Source organism: Ambystoma mexicanum, chromosome 6q (genome assembly GCF_040938575.1).
Source record: "Ambystoma mexicanum isolate Mex_15411 chromosome 6q, UKY_AmexF1_1, whole genome shotgun sequence".
Classification (NCBI taxonomy): Eukaryota; Metazoa; Chordata; class Amphibia; order Caudata; family Ambystomatidae; genus Ambystoma; species Ambystoma mexicanum.
The window spans coordinates 768,418,856-768,434,536 of record NC_090937.1 but is presented as its reverse complement, the minus strand read 5'-3'; the positions used below and the strand labels follow the sequence as shown (position 1 = coordinate 768,434,536).

Here is a 15,681-nt window from a genome sequence, read left to right as displayed (position 1 = left end):
AATGAGGGAGCTGGCGTCCCAATGAGAAGGATCTCAGTCTTAATGGCATTAAGGTAGAGATTGTTGGCAGTACACCATGCATGAATAGCAGTCAGTCAGGGATGAGAGATTAGGACAAGAAGGCAGTGGAGGGCAGCTTGAAGGAGCTGCATGTCGTCTGCATAGCACTGGAAGTGAGGAGAGAAGGAGGAGATCAGGTGCGCCAGAGGGACAATGAAGAGCCACAGCGAGAGGAGAGCGCGTTAAGGGACGCACCAGGTGGAGAGTGTGATCGGGGAGAAAAAAGGGCTCAGTTGAACCTGGAAAAGTCAGTCCGAGTGGAATGAGTACAACCAGTCCAGTGGCAGGCCCGTGGCGTCATGGAGCCTATTTGTTAGGGTGGCATGATTGTCCGTATCGAAGACAGAGGAAATATCCAGAGGATAAGAACGGATGGAGAGTTGTAATCGAGATTATAGAACAAGTCTTCACGGGTGTTCAGGGGAGCAGTTTCGGTGCCTCTGGCTGCTCCGAAGCTAGTCTGGTGGTCGTGGAGAGAACCAACAGATTCAGTGCATTGGATCAGTTGGGAGATGACCAGCTTCTCCAAAAGTTTGCCCAGGAAGGGGTAATGGAGATAGGGTGGTAGTTAGTCGGGCAGGAGGGGTCAGCAGAGGGCTTTTTGAGGAGTGGATGCACAAGTGAGTGCTTGAGGAGTAGCGGGAAGGAGCCAGTGGAAAAGGAGTGATTAAAGAAATCGGCCAAGGCTGGCGCAAAGAGGCAATGTTATCCTTTATAGTTCTGGAGGAGCAGGAGAGCACCTGTTTGGATGGCACTTTCATCGATCGGACTAGTCTAGAGACCTCATTCGGTGCTACGGACGAGAAAAAGAAGAGTAGGATGGAAGGGGGCGAGGGACCAAAGGAGGCCTGAGAGCTGGAGAGGGAGCAGGGAGGGGTGAAGAGGAGAGTGAGGAGAGGATGTCCTGAGTTTTGGTTAAGAAGTGGGAGACCAGTGAAGTACAGAGGGACAAGGAAGGCAGGGGAGAAGTGGAGACTGCAGTCGGATTGGCGAGGTCCATGCAGATTTGAAACAGTTTGCCCGTGCTGTTAGTGTCCCCAGAGATGCAGGCTTGGATATTGGCCCTCTTCTTCGAGCGGATGGAGAGTCTGTATTGCCTTTGGAGCAGGAGGTATCCCAGTCTGTCGGAGGATGTGCCTCAAGCCCACAACTTCCGCTCTTGCGTTTCAGAGGTTAGGTCTGAGTCATACCAGATGTTGCGCTTGAAGGCAGGCTTCATGCGGATCCTCATGACAGGGGCAAGGATGTCCAGGGTGTTGAGGATAGAGAGGTGAAGATTAGCAAGGGCAGAGTTGGTGTGGGAGTCTGTGGCAGGGGTGGGAGGGTGAATGAAAGTGGCGGCAAAAGCAGCAACTGACGCTCGCTTCATCGGTCGAATGACGGAGAAGGAGACTGGCAATGCAGGCAAAGGCTTAGACGGGGGTACCTAAGAGATCCAGGTCAGAGGACAGGAGAGCATGGCCAGACCAGGAGAGAGGTGTAGTGAGAAGGATGGGGATGTCTGCTAAGATGAGAGCATCCAAAGCGTGTCCGCTGAGTGCACTGGATCGCAGGGAAGAATGGTGCGGGAAAGAAAGTCACAGAGACAGCGGAAGACCCGAGATCGCAATTTCCTGCACTCGCTTAAAAGTCTTGTCATGGGAGGTTAGATACCCCCCGCCGTCAGCTTGTACCCCAAGCAGGTTCAGGAGCGCCACAGCCTCAATTCATCAATTACAGCAACATCTCCCAAGCCGGGCCTCCATCGGTTTTCGGACGTAGCACCTGCCATTTTGAAAGACGCTAGGCAGACTGTTGAAACAATTTCATCAGTCTTGTTCGGGCCAAAATCAGCTCAAATTCGAAGGGACCACTCTGGAGGTGTTCCAACCCTCTTATACTTACTTTGGGGGACAGTCGGCTACATTTAGGGGAGGGGGTTTAAGGGCCAGAGGGCGGCTGCGGAGCTCACCGAGCCAGCATCGTCTCCGTCGTCGTCACTTCGGGTCGTCATAGGTCTTTCTCTCTGCTCCTTTAACATTTCTGTTACAGTAACAACCCTATAGTTATGGCTGGTGGCAGTGGGCGTGTTATACCGACGTTTGTGCTATTTTCTGTCGCAGCCTGTATTCACAGCTGAGACTATGCACAGAAGGGTCACCTTTGTTCCAACATGACCCCTCCTTCCTTTAATCAGTATTTCGTGGGTGGGTGGTTCTTTCTTGGTCCTTCTCCTACCATCCTGGGAGGAGGAGGAGGAGGAGGACCTGATTTGAGTTGTCTTTGGCAGGAACACTGTGTAGCCAGCCGAGGCTCCAGTGTCTCTGAGGAAAGGAAGCATGGGAGGATCTCGAAACTCCACTATCTTTTGTCTTCTGGTGTGCCTGGAAGGAACCAGTTCCCACTAGGGGGCTGGCTTTCCTAATTGTTCCTCCAATCTCATTCTGAAGAACTCATAACTAGATAGGGATGGACTACTGAAGCCATAGGCAATTGAAAAGTAATACAGGCCATTGAAAGTATTGAACTGCAATTGCTGGTGCTGAATAGCCCTTTTTATTCCTACAACAAACATCTTCTGAGTGTCAATAACACGTGATTTTTACCTACCATTGAACTGTGTTCAAGGACTGTAGTTCCCCAAGTATTGGTTTACTCACCTAAAGTAGTGTTTTAATTGGTTAAAATAGTACTTACTTGAAGATTACTTTGCCTTGTGTATATAACACATGTCTATTTTACTATAATTACATGTGTGAGAGAGTTTCTTTGGGCCTATGTATTTGCTGAGTTCATTGTACTTACCTACAGCCCACATCCTCCTCCTAAAATAAGTCTAGCTGCTCTGCCATTCTACCAAACCTTTGGGTAGTACAGACTTATACTAAGCGTTGGGGCCTGTATGCCCAGGTACAGGTTTATAGAGTCTCACCTGTTGGTAGACTTTAGTCCCCTAACGGTTGCACAAGCCTTAAAATGGTTAATATACTTGAGGTGGATAGGCTATGCATTCAACATTTTCACTATTGCACTTTAGCACCGAGGAAGTATTTAAAGAAAGAGAATCTATGTAAGATCTGATGCAAGAGAACAATTAAAATGCTAAACGTGTTGAATTTGTTTGTATGATGCCTTACAGCACCAAAACATCATGTGTCAAAGGTGGCACAGAAAACAGAGTCTCAGAGACAGTTAAAGAGTTTCGATTAAGGTTCTCTTTGTAGGTCTAGGGCAGCTGCCTATATCCCCCAGTTAGTGCTACAAAACGGCGTCCCCTGCTCACTGGTCTTACGCTAAAAAGGTTTCCCTGAAAGCCTCAGGGACTTACTAACTGTCTCGACTCTATGTAGTTGTTTGTATTCAAATGAAGCCAGGATAGTGCCTTGGCACTTGCTCTATTTAAGTTAGGCTGAGCACTCCCGTCCATGCTCACCTCTGCCCTTGTGCTCTTACTACTGTATCCCTCATCCCTGCTCCTCCCACCAATCATATGTCCCTCTGGTGTTTCACTCCTCCTAGCTCTTGCCTTCAACCTCCTACCACTTGACTACACCTCCTCCCAGCACTATTCTCCTTCTCTTTCTCTTTCCTCACACCACTCCTTTTACCCAGTACCATTTAATTCACATCCACTCCTTACACTAACTTCTACCCTCTTGCCAAACAAACAAGACTGCAAAACCACTATCACTCATAAACCAATACAACACCTGCTCCAACAACCTACTCCAGAACACGCTGCACCTTTCTTCCTCCGGCTGGTCTCTTGGCCCATCACCACCAATGCCAGGACCTCACCTGGATAATCCACACTTCCTCTTTGCAGTGGTCCCCTGATACAGCCAGCTTCCCTTCTTGATTGGGTCTAATTTCCTGGCCAATCTGGCCCAGTCTTTCCCACCAATGAGGGTTTGTATGCTTTCAATATTATAAATAGGGGGCTAAGCCCAACCCACTTCTGCATGGGATCACTGCGGAACAATCGCTGCCTTGAAGGTTCAGTGTTGAGGTTCATGTTTGGGAGCTCATAAATGTGTGCGCCTGTTAGGTAGAATTCTCAGTTCAGTCTTAATTCCCTACTACCTTAGAGACCCCAAACTCTTTTGCTGGACTTTTCATTTTTATCCTGGAGAGAGAGGGACCTTTTTCTCACTCTCTCATGTATTCTTCTTTGATTTAAACACTGCGTTTCTTTTTGTTTTGAAGTCTGACAAACTCCATAGGCATCATCGTTTTACATTGTGACACACAGCACCCTCAGTGCAGTGTCACAAAGTAGTTCTTTGGATTTCTCAAAGGTTTAAATACCTCCTCTTGGATAAACTACTGTTTCCAAGAGTAGTAAAGTGAAATTGACTTTACTTGCCGCTGTTACTTTGTAGACCCAGCACACACCATCTTATGTGGAGTGCTGGAAAGGGTTACTTAGTATCCCTTTGTCTACTTTCTTATGTAACAAATGTTACCCTTTCTACAATTAATGGCAGTGGTTTATTTTTCCCTACCATATGTTTTTACCACAGGCTGAATCTTCAGCTGTAGTATTGCACCCATGGGTGCCCATTTTGTCAAAATGGCCCCGATCTTCTTGTTTCGCCATTTCTTGTTGGAAAGGTCCTTCTTGAGATTTACTCCGCGCACCAAATCCTGTTTGGTCCCTGTGTTTGTTTTGTCTTTGGCGGGGTTCACTGCTGAAACCCGCCTCTGGCTCCAGCATGTCTGGCAAGGCAGGAAGCAAGGGAGGATCCTGAAACTCCCTGTGCTTAGTCTACTTGGTTACAGGAATGCACCCAAGGGTGATTGGCTGGCTGTCCCTGCTGTGTGAGTGACAGCTAGGAGGCAAATGAATGGAAGAAAAATGCATAAAAGGTTAGGTCTTTTGCAAGGAAGGCAGAGTCGACCACTGGACAAAGGAACCGAAAAAGAAACTGGAAGAGAAGCTTGCTGCACCCTCCTGGACCGTTGGTTTGCCTGATAAAGCCCTGCTGCATTGCTGAAGCTCTGAATTCTAATCAACCAGAGCAGCCCAAAAAGGACTACTTCTCCCCTTGGGTTGGTGGGACCAATCAGTCCTAAGACGAACTTGCCTGGAACCCGTCTCCCTGCTGGCTGTACTTCTTTGCGGATGCTGGAACCGAGTGCCAGGGGACAGAAACTCCATTAACTAGTGCATCGCCCTTAAGACGGACCCGAGCTCCAGGAAGATCCTCCAGACCCCCCCAGAAACAGGACTAACCAAGCCTGAGCCCCCTCAACAGAGTGCTGTACCCCATAAGCAAGTAAAGTCCACAAGGTGTCCAAGAACCGTGGTGGTACCATTTGCGAGTTGATGAAACCCCGGAGTGCTGCTGGTTTGACATGTGTCCATTCCTCCTGTCGACCTTCAAACTGTAGTGCAGGAGTCCCCAGACGTCCTCCCTCTTGTCCCCACGACTGAGCCCCAGGAAAAAACAGATCTGCAGGAACTACAATAGGAACAGAAGTCAGCTGGAACCCTTCTTCAGACTCAAGGCACTGTGCAACTAGGGGTATTTGCCTCTTGTTGTGCGTAGCTTGCTTGCTCTCACTGGAGACTTGCATTTGCTGCCTTTTGCAGAGTTGCTTGCAGCTTTGCCCTTCACAAGCCTCCCAGCATGTGGCCCAACAGTGATTTCCTTTACAACAAAACTAACATTGCACAAGACTTGTGTGCCAATCTTCAAGAAGTGCCTCAGCTCCCCTAAACTTTGCTCAATTGACCCAAAAAGTCATACATACTTACTTGTATAGCTGGGAAAGGGTTAACCATATTGCATTGGGGGATTGAAAAGTGCTTACCTGTTTGAGAAACTTGTTAACCTTGGTTTCCTTCCCTAACCTTTTCCTTTTTCCACAAACCTCAGTAGTGCCTTAAAAGTACAAGTGATCTATTAATGTCCACAGTACCCTAAAAAAGTGTCTGCGTGTCATCCCAAAAGGGGATCTACTTATTAACAGAGAGTATTTTTGAAATATATTTAAGTGTTGCATATTGCTCCCTTCTAAAGAAGGCTTATTTTAAAACTGTTAAATTAATAAATAATTTTATCACAAAACCGAGTACAAGTGTTATTTGAATACCTGTCACTGTGAATCTCTGTGTTACAACCCTACAACTCACATTTACCCCTCTTGAGATAAGTCTGGCTGCTCAGTCACTCTACCAACTTGTGTAGTACAGGCCTATACCAAAGGGTTGGGTTACCTATTGCCAAGAGGACAAGGCTGGTGTAGTCTCCCACAGGGTAACTGCATACTATCTTGCCCAACAGCACCAAAGGTAAATCCTTGGTCTACTGGGGTTAATATCCCCATTAGCAGTCACTCGTGGTCTAGGGGTTTTAGTGGCATTGTGGGTTTGCTGCTATTGATAGGAGTCTCTGTGCGTCTTCCTTGACTCGGGGATAGTAGTGGCGCTGGTTCTCTTTCTCTTTTCACCTTATGTACCAGAGGGCCTTAGGCTCAAAAAGCACTCTGTGTGTGGGTCACAGTCTGCTGGCGATGGGGTGCTGATTCAGGACTTGTGCTTCTGTATCTCTCGTTGGGCTTCCCCAGGGTGTTACAAACCAGTGAACATGATCAGCATCATGGTGTTGAGACTGGGCTTAAGTTTAAGGTGGTATGCACGATAGCATACTGGCACTAAGGAGAGATGGGTAAAATAAGACTTACGAAGTGGTTGTCTCTCCGAGAAAGGACTCTTCCACTGTTTGGCACTCTACCTTAACCGAGAACAGATCTCAACTTGCCTTGTCACACGTGTTAACATTTATGTCGTCTTCTGAATTTTGCAACTGAATGAGCAGATTCTGCCAGAAAACAAACACTTACATATGTAACCCTCAGCCACAAATGTCCATTTATCTAATGAATTGCAAAGCTTGATGTTTTAGGTGAATTCAATTAAATTAAACGGTCAGAATTGTACATTCAATTTCAAAGTTGCTATTTCAGTTTGGTTATTTTCAGCATGAAATATTTTGACTAACTGTGAAAGATACATTCACAGTCAGTCTAATCACTGTCCACTTGTTCCATATTCTACATCAATGGTGAAGACATAGGACTGTTGATTGGAAACACAGTCAATCCAATAACATTTAGTGTTCTCTTCCCCTTGAACTGAAGAGATTAATTCATTTAACAAAAATGAGGCAGAGGGTAAGTATGGGGTCTTCAGATATGTGAGATGCATGGATGAGTTATCTAATGTCTTTGTGCCGCTGCTTCTCCATGCATCCAATTAGATTATTGGTGTCTGCAAGTGACAGAGCTCAGAGAATGTTGGTTGAGCCGTGATGCATGAAGGCTCTTTGAAGGTCAGTTGGGCATGAGCTGTGCATAACTGAATACGGACGAGCAGGTGTGAGAGTATGCTCTATACAATGCAAGCAACTGAAACATTAATATGCACAATGATGGGTCTTTTCTAAGGGCCTGGACCTGCATCACCTGTCCCTGCAGCATCGTCTTCATACTTTTTGACATTATGCAAAATGCCACTGAATGGGAAACCCTTAAATAATGCATTAGGAGCCAGGAAGCATTTATTCAATCTTATCTACTGATACAATCCCTCAAAAGAGGCAGTCATGGATGTATACAGAAAAGTACAAATACCATTGCGATAATGTGTGATCTTAAGCCATTTTATGATGGGTCAGGATCTAGAGAAATTACAGCCATGGCTAGAGAAAGATTTGCCAGGACGCTCTGTTGAGGATAGGCCTTGCAGAGCTCTGGAATGGCTGATCCATCTAAAGGGTGGCCGCGAGCTAACAGATACTACTACCATCAAAGGTGAATGAAACAGTGTGGGAACAAACTCCACCTTTACACGCCATTTGTGCTGACAAAGTGCAAACCTATTTGTCCAGAGTGCAAATGATTAAAAAGACTTCTGATGATGCACAACTACTTCAGGAGCTCAATTACACTGGCGACAGTTGTGGCAGCAAGTGAGGCCTTCTCACAGAAATACTCTATAGAGTTAACATTGCTAAAAACTATGCTGTAGAGTTAGTTCCATGGCTTCTCAAGGTATATGTGGGTGGGCACTCCTCCCAAAATGCAAAAAAAGGAAGACTAATGGTTTTACAAACAGACAAGGACTCGATTACGTGATGAGGCGGATCCCAACACAGAGACCATTTGGTTTATCCTCTCCAGGCAGGGTTGATGGCCAACATATCTACAACATGTAATCGGCGATGCTTTTAAGTTAAAAATAAAAATCTTGTAGATGCTGCACTGGATGCATGATATATGATATGATATGTTTATTTATATAGCGCCTATACACAATGTGTTTCAAAGCGTTTCAAGGCAAGGGAAGGAACAAGGGAAAAAACAATGACATTCTTACAGGCCATGAACAGTAAGTATGTGAAATTAACTATCGTACTCGGCCTGACGACATTTCAGATAGTGCAAGAGCTAAGACGTAGATTAGGAAGGGAGGGGGATAGTGGGAAGGAAATGGAAACAGACAGGCGACTACTGTGCTTGGCCTGACGACATTTCTGGTAGAGCCGGAAAAAAACAAGGTGAGGGAGAGGGGTGCAGAAAGGTAGGGGAGGAACAAAACAAGCGACTATCATACTAGGCCTGACGACATTTCAGATAGTGCTGGAGGGGGGGGGGTGGGGAGGAAAAAACCAGTAAGGGGAGGGAGGAGGAGACAGACGAGGTTGCTATCAAACTAGGTCCAGGGACAATTCTGATAGAGTAAGTGCATAGAAGAAAGTAAAGGGAGGAGATGGGAACAGGGAGAAGGGAAAGGAGGAGAGAACAGAGAGTTAGCAGTCAAAGGAGTGTAGAAGCAAGAGGGGAGAGTGAATACAATTGCAGAAGTCCGTAGTAACACATAATGTTGCAAGGCAGAATACAAGATGAAGATGGGAACAGCATGATTCAGGGCCACCGTGAGTACAAGATGCAAAAGAAGTTCAGCATTTGAGTTGAGAAAGGGCGACGCACCATGAATGAATGAAGTCCATAAAAGTCAAATCCAGCATTGACCACAAGACGGTGATGGTGAAACCAGAATGTATCAGGACAGACTCCTACAGAAGTAGGCTTGAGTGGGGTGAGGGGAGGGGGAGCAGGGTAGAAGAATCGAGCAAAACCGGCAACACCTGTGGGCGAGAATGGGGGGGCACAAGGGAACATCACGGGGGACCAGAGGGAGTAACACATGTTGGTGCATGCCTACCTGCTGTCTGAGCAGTGGGTCGGGCCCTGGGTCCTCCTGGTCCGAACAGGTCCAAACGGGAATTGCCCTTTTCTTCGTCTGCCCTTCGCTTAGGACGCCCGGGCGAGAGACGCCCTTGATCTAATAGTTAAGAGCAGGAAGGAAGAGGCAGGGCTAAGAAGGTGGGTTGTACTTGCTAAGTGGTGAAAAAGAGCGGCAGGCAGGAAGGCACCAGGTGGGCGGGGCTTGCTAAGTGGTGAATAAGAGCGGCAGGCAGGAAGGCACCAGGTGGGTGGGGCTTAGGCCAGGTGACCTAGATCCACTTGCACCTGCTCCCCATCTGCAAAGGAAAAGAGGCTGGAGGGCTCCTTAAGTAGGGAAAAGGAGTGGCAAACAGGAAGGCACCAGGTGGGCGGGGCTTGCATGCAAGGCTCGGTCAACACAGTATGCATTGCACATAGCTGCACAGATATTCTTTGGACTAAACTTTGCTTTCTGTACTTTTCTTATTTTTTTAATGCATTTCTTCTGTGCACTAGCACCTGGAGCGTTCCAAGTAACAAATGGGATTACCACAACAAATGATCTCCAAAATACTACTTTATTATCAGTTCAATAAAGTAGGGAAACCTGGTGAAAAAACAGAGTGCAGCTCACACACTCTAAATGCATTTCCGTTACACAAAAGGTTTGATACCTTGACATACGTCAGATATGATGTCATCCTACATGGATAACAGTAAAAACCTACTGGGCGGAGAGATTGGTTAAGGGAGACGTATACATATAGTATGTATGCCCCTTATCTGGTAGGCACGCCTTTAATTAACTATATAAAATACTGATAAATAACAGCAGCGGATAGGCCTGTGCAAGAATGCATGGTCCACCATTACATAGTCTCTCAGGATTGGTTGGCACTCGCTTACCAACTTTGAACATTCGGCTCGTTAGCAGCACGTTAAATAACGAAACACTGGTGGCAAGGGAACATTAGACAACTGCCTTTCTTAGCTAATTAGCATAGCATCTCATCAGTTAGGCCCCAAGCCAAGGCTTCTTCTTTGTAGTTGACCTTGCTGACCGTTCTCTTCTTCAGAACAGGGAGTAAAGGTACGTTGCTATCTTCATCTGGAGCTTTATGAATAGGCCTGGTTTTCCAGTCCTGAATCACGTGTGAGACCACCATGATTTTGTCCATTGTGCCCATCTATTTTATATGCTAATTGATTCAATTATATTGGGTGTTAATACTCTTCTTGGCCTTTGGAGACTTGGTTGCTCTATTCTGCATGTACTTTCTACATCTCTAATTGATCAATACTTAGCACTTGCAAATATTTACTCCTTTACTTAATCTAAGAGATATGTACTGCGTACATAGCTTATCCTCTTCGACTAATTTCGAGCATGTAGTTGCTCTTGCTGCGGCATCCTCGATTCTGAGCCAAGCAAATACCCTTTGCTCTTGCACAAATTTGTATTCCAGTGCCCGTCAGCATTGCAGCCTTTGATTCTCGTTTGAAGACTTATTGCTTACTTTTATACGATGCCAACGTCCATTTTCTCAACATGGCAGCTTTACCCGCGTTCTATTTCCTACGTTCAGCAATCTTATATGTTGTCTTATCTACCTTGCGTTTCTGCATATATACGTCTGCTACATCTCGTCACTTATCTTCTTTAAAGTATATGGTTTTCTTCATATTCGCATGTTTACTTCGTCACTTTCAATCACATCTTCATTCTTTAGATATCACCACATCGACTTCAGTGTGTCCATGTATCTTCTCTTTAGTGGTGTCACTTTACATCTGTCAGACTTCACTTATAGTTCTTTTATGTCCACTGTTGTCTGCATGCTCATGTCTACCGCATCAGTTCGAGGATACATTAGATAGGGTTGTCTGAGCGCATAACGTCTCTCATACCTTCAATGCGGTATTGGAATGATACGAGGTGTCAAACACAATGCTTTCATGCTGTTCTTCCAGTATGACGCAGGTGAGGGGGTGGGCTCTATAAATGACATGTAACTTAGCCTCTCTACAATTCCCTTTGAGATTGGAAGGCAACTAATTACAGAGCATGCCCACCTGTAATTCTAAGAGTCTCCCATCAAATTCCACTTTCATTGGCACGGACAGTAAGCTCTGGAAGTCTAACATTGCTCCCAATCAAACTGGGCATGCACCATGAATAAGTAACTACAGCCTTTAACCTTAGAGGGCCTGATGAGTCATCAATCATATGCCTATTAACAAGAAAAAGAGAGTAATTACTTTTCAGGAAATTTAGCTGGTACCTGTTCACTCAAAAGGTACCCATGTTTGCAACCTAAAAATACTTCCACATTTTAAATGCGTTGTTTTATGCAGACTGTTGGAATTTGCTGACACAATAATAATAATATATGAGTTTCAGTTGACTTGTCTGTTGGCATTTCAAGGACTGAACATTACATGACAGTTTTCAAACACCAAATAATGTATCTAGTATCCACTTCAAGATGTTGCAGAATAGCAGTGCCTCATCTAAACTCACAACACATTTGACGTCAGTCTGATGCAGAGGCTGTAGCGGAACTATCTCAGAATAGTTCTGATCATGGTTAAGCAAATTGTTGGCGTTTGGCTACTGAACATGCAAGGAATCTGTTCTCCAGATACTACTGTGGCATTGAAATCCCATTTGCCATACAAATACTTTGTGGCACAAGACATTTTTAAAATGTCAACATTTTGTGATTGACATCGAAAATGAATAAAAGGAACGTAAGAAAAACACAACTTTTCTAGGGTGATTTCGAAGGTGCATTATCGCTGGCCTGTGAAAAAGATCTAATTGTTTATCTCTGCCTATAAATTTTGCATTCACCAAATTGTATTCTCCAACAACTAGCAACTTCTATCTTTCTAGATAGATTTCAATATTTGAAGAGTTTTGTAAACCCACTTTCCACTTGGAAACCAAAATGTAGCCCCCATATTTTTCCCAATCATCGTTTTTTAATTAAATCTTGGAAAATAATCCGAGTGGTGGCCCTTTAATTGCTGTGCGGTATGCATTCCCGTCCCTGAAGACAAAGAAAAGGGTTCTTTTTTGAAGTGTACAATACAGAGATCTGCCTCTGAAATACAAATAAAAGGGTTGGTTTTTGTATTAAATGCAAGCTGGTACCAATCAAGGGCTTTTAGATAACGTGATACTGAATTCATAGCAGGGCTTCACAGGCCCCAGGACATTCCTCAGGTCTGTTTCTTTGAAGCCTTCGCTTTTATTACTGTGCTGGGGCAGACATAAGTGTGAAATGGACGGTGCTAATGGCCCCTTTCTCTGACAAGTCACAGCTCACTGTGAAGGGTCCATTAGCATTCCAAAGCCCCTCATTCTGTGTATACTGCACAGTAAATGTCTGCACCGCATAAACCTGATATTCTTAACTAGTCTGAAGTGTCTAATTTGTTTACATGAAAACAGTGTGGTAATCATGCATGCACATTTTAGTCACAAGATGTTTGTGTTAAACAATTCTATGATGTGAAGATAAATATGACAATAAATGCACAGATATCTGGTTGCCTTGTGCAGGTAAGAAATGTGCAAGCATCAGGGTTTTGTGTTTTACAAACTCCTTGATTTTGGAAATAAAGGGTGTTTAAAATGAATGTTGAAAACAAGGAAAGGTGGTGTATAAAAAATGGAGACTGGTATGGGTACAACTTTAGACAGAGTGCCACCACTGGGATATTAATTCTCTTCATGGCATTGCCTGACCCAAGAATTATACAATTAGCAATGGCTATACATTATATCCTATGCACTGTTCTATACCGATGAGGACACCTTTTAACATAAAGGTAACCCTTCGTGATGAAACGGATAAACGTCCATTCTTTGTAAGACATTTTTACACCTCACCCCCTTTATATTTAGCAGCAAAATGCCCTACTCAATACCTAAAGATAGCCCTCCTTGAAACCAACATATGTTTGAAGAAAACAGAGACCGCTATTTGCAAACATTCAGTCAACTTTCTACTAATGTGAATTCAATCTTCAATCCTGGTTTTTCATAATCCCAAACTGAGGATACAAAATGCTACAGCTTAGTGCAAGGGTCTGCAACCTTTGGTTCTCCAGATGTTTTGCACTACAAATCCCACCATGTCTATCCAGCATGGGTAGCGGTAAAGGTCATGGGAGTCGTAGTTCAAGACACGTGGAGAGCCAAAGGTTGCAGACCGTTGGTTAGTATAACCTACAAAATATGTCTAAAGCAAGCAAAGGTTCCACAGTAAAGTTCTAAAAATGATTTCTCTTGTAGAAATGGGTGGGAATTCTCGTTTGTAATTAATTAAAGATTAAGCATGTCAAGAGATTGCAGCAAAAAACATTCCCACAAAACAAAGCTTTCACAAGTAATTTTATCATTGAAAAATAACATTCAACTTGCACTCTTCATATTGGATAAGCCTTTCATACAAAGTAGTGCCAGGATACAGGCAGGTTATGACATACCACCTGGAGCAGAGGTCATGGAAAGGAGTTACAATGCATCTTTATGGGGTTTCAGCCAGTCAAGCTGAAATTCCAATGTCTGATCTGAAGCCTTTAGGTACTCTGTGTTAACGGTAATAATATCCTGGTAGTCCTGTTCTACTGAAATGCATTTTATTCCCAAAGGATTTGATTTTCCAGCAACCAGTGGTTTCCGGACAACCCATAGGCAGACAAGATGTGATATGATATGGCATTTGAATAACAGATTGTGTAAGAGCAGAATTGTGGAGTGCGAAAGCATGGAGAAGAAAAGAGTAGGGTGTGGAATGGATGCAGTAGCAACAGAAAGGTGTGAAAAGAAAATCACCAGAACTACAACAATCAACTTTAGTGATCTGAGAGACCTCATTTTGGTGATCTATGCAACTTTCTTTTTGGTGTGTTACAATATCAAAAAGGGATGCAATATACTTTACAATTATTTGGGTGTACTAAGCTGAACAATGCAGAGGAGATCACATCTGTTCATAAATATGTGCCCGGGATGTGGGAAATAAATATCAAAGCAGAAAACAATGCTGTCAAATTATTCAGTAAATTATCCTGGACTTCAAAGCCAATAATCGGTAGCTCGATGGCCTTTACTTCTGAAATATTGTTCCCTGTGTCATGCCTGGCAGCGTTAATAAATCAATGTTTTTGCCACCAAATCACCTAATGCAATTTGGGCAACAGGCAACTCTCTCCACCGTCTACTGGCAAAAGCCCACCTGATCATGATAAGGGTGGTAACCTTTCGGTTGTCCGCGGGTGAAAATTTAACGCCAATCCTTCTGATTTCCCAGGGTTGTAAGTTCAAATAAAGCACCTCTGGGCTGGATTTCATTGTGCCGAAGTCCTGTTGGTGATTATCCTGCAAAATAAGATACATTTTAGATAAGACTCTATACATGTACTACACAAAGAAGACATGCATTCCTAATTCTAATTAGCACATGGAAAACAAAATCTTTTTATAAAAAAAAAACATTACTGGGCCCATGATCAGTCCAAAACACCAGTCTGGTAAAAGGGGTGTCACTTTGGTGATGACATTAAAAGTCCCTTATATTAGGCAGTATTTTGACCAAATCTTCTTGCGGGTACTATGTATGTCATTAGCCATTTAACACTATCCCAGACAACAGTTTTTAGACACAATAAAATACTTTTCTTGACATTAAAAGTGACAAACAATAAACACTCTAAGGGTCACCATGATTTAAGCGAGTAGCAGGGCAATGGCACATAATCATAAAATTGTTAGGTGGAAGACAACACAATGGCTGGAAGGAGAAACGTTTGAAAGGCATAATAATTATAATTGGTTATTTATAACGCACTTAATACCCAGAGTTTCTTAAGAGCGGACCCGTTGATCGAACCTGTGTTGCTCCGCTCGTCTTGCTTCCAATGCGAGCTTGTTGCCCATGAGCTATCCTCCCAGCTCAATTAATCTATTGTTGCATCTATTGTTGCACAAGTCATGCCGTCCCCATTCTCCCAGAGATGGCAAAACACTGTTCAGATCCGTCATCCTGCTTAGAAGCGGTCTGACTGTATTATATTCTTGTCATTGAAGGCTGTGACAAGCAATGCTTGGTGCCTGCATGATGTTGACACTGGAGATAGTGTGTCTACCAAATGTAGGAGTTATAGAATATCAGACAAAGTAAGATCTCTCATGAAGTTTGAAGTCAACACGCTGTTGGAACATGGGGTGGCAGGGCCCGCTAGTAGCCCCTGGTCCAGTTCAGTGTTCTTGATACAAAAACAGGCAACACAGATTTGAGGTTCTGTGTGGACTCAAGAGTGCCGGATTTATCAAGGTTCAGTGACCTACCTTGAGCATGAGGATGGTGGGGGCAAAATCCAGCCTCTACCCAGCAA

General features: G+C 44.2%; 1 protein-coding gene across 2 annotated transcripts in view; it reads right to left on the bottom strand.

The window, feature by feature from the left end:
* Positions 1-15,681, bottom strand: part of TMEM131L (transmembrane 131 like) — a 909,664-nt gene that overhangs the window by 239,759 nt on the left and 654,224 nt on the right. For both annotated transcript variants that reach the window (XM_069631301.1, XM_069631300.1), the window contains exon 20: positions 14,523-14,665. In XM_069631301.1, the coding sequence (XP_069487402.1) occupies positions 14,523-14,665 (143 nt within the window). The remainder of the gene's footprint in view (positions 1-14,522; positions 14,666-15,681) is intronic.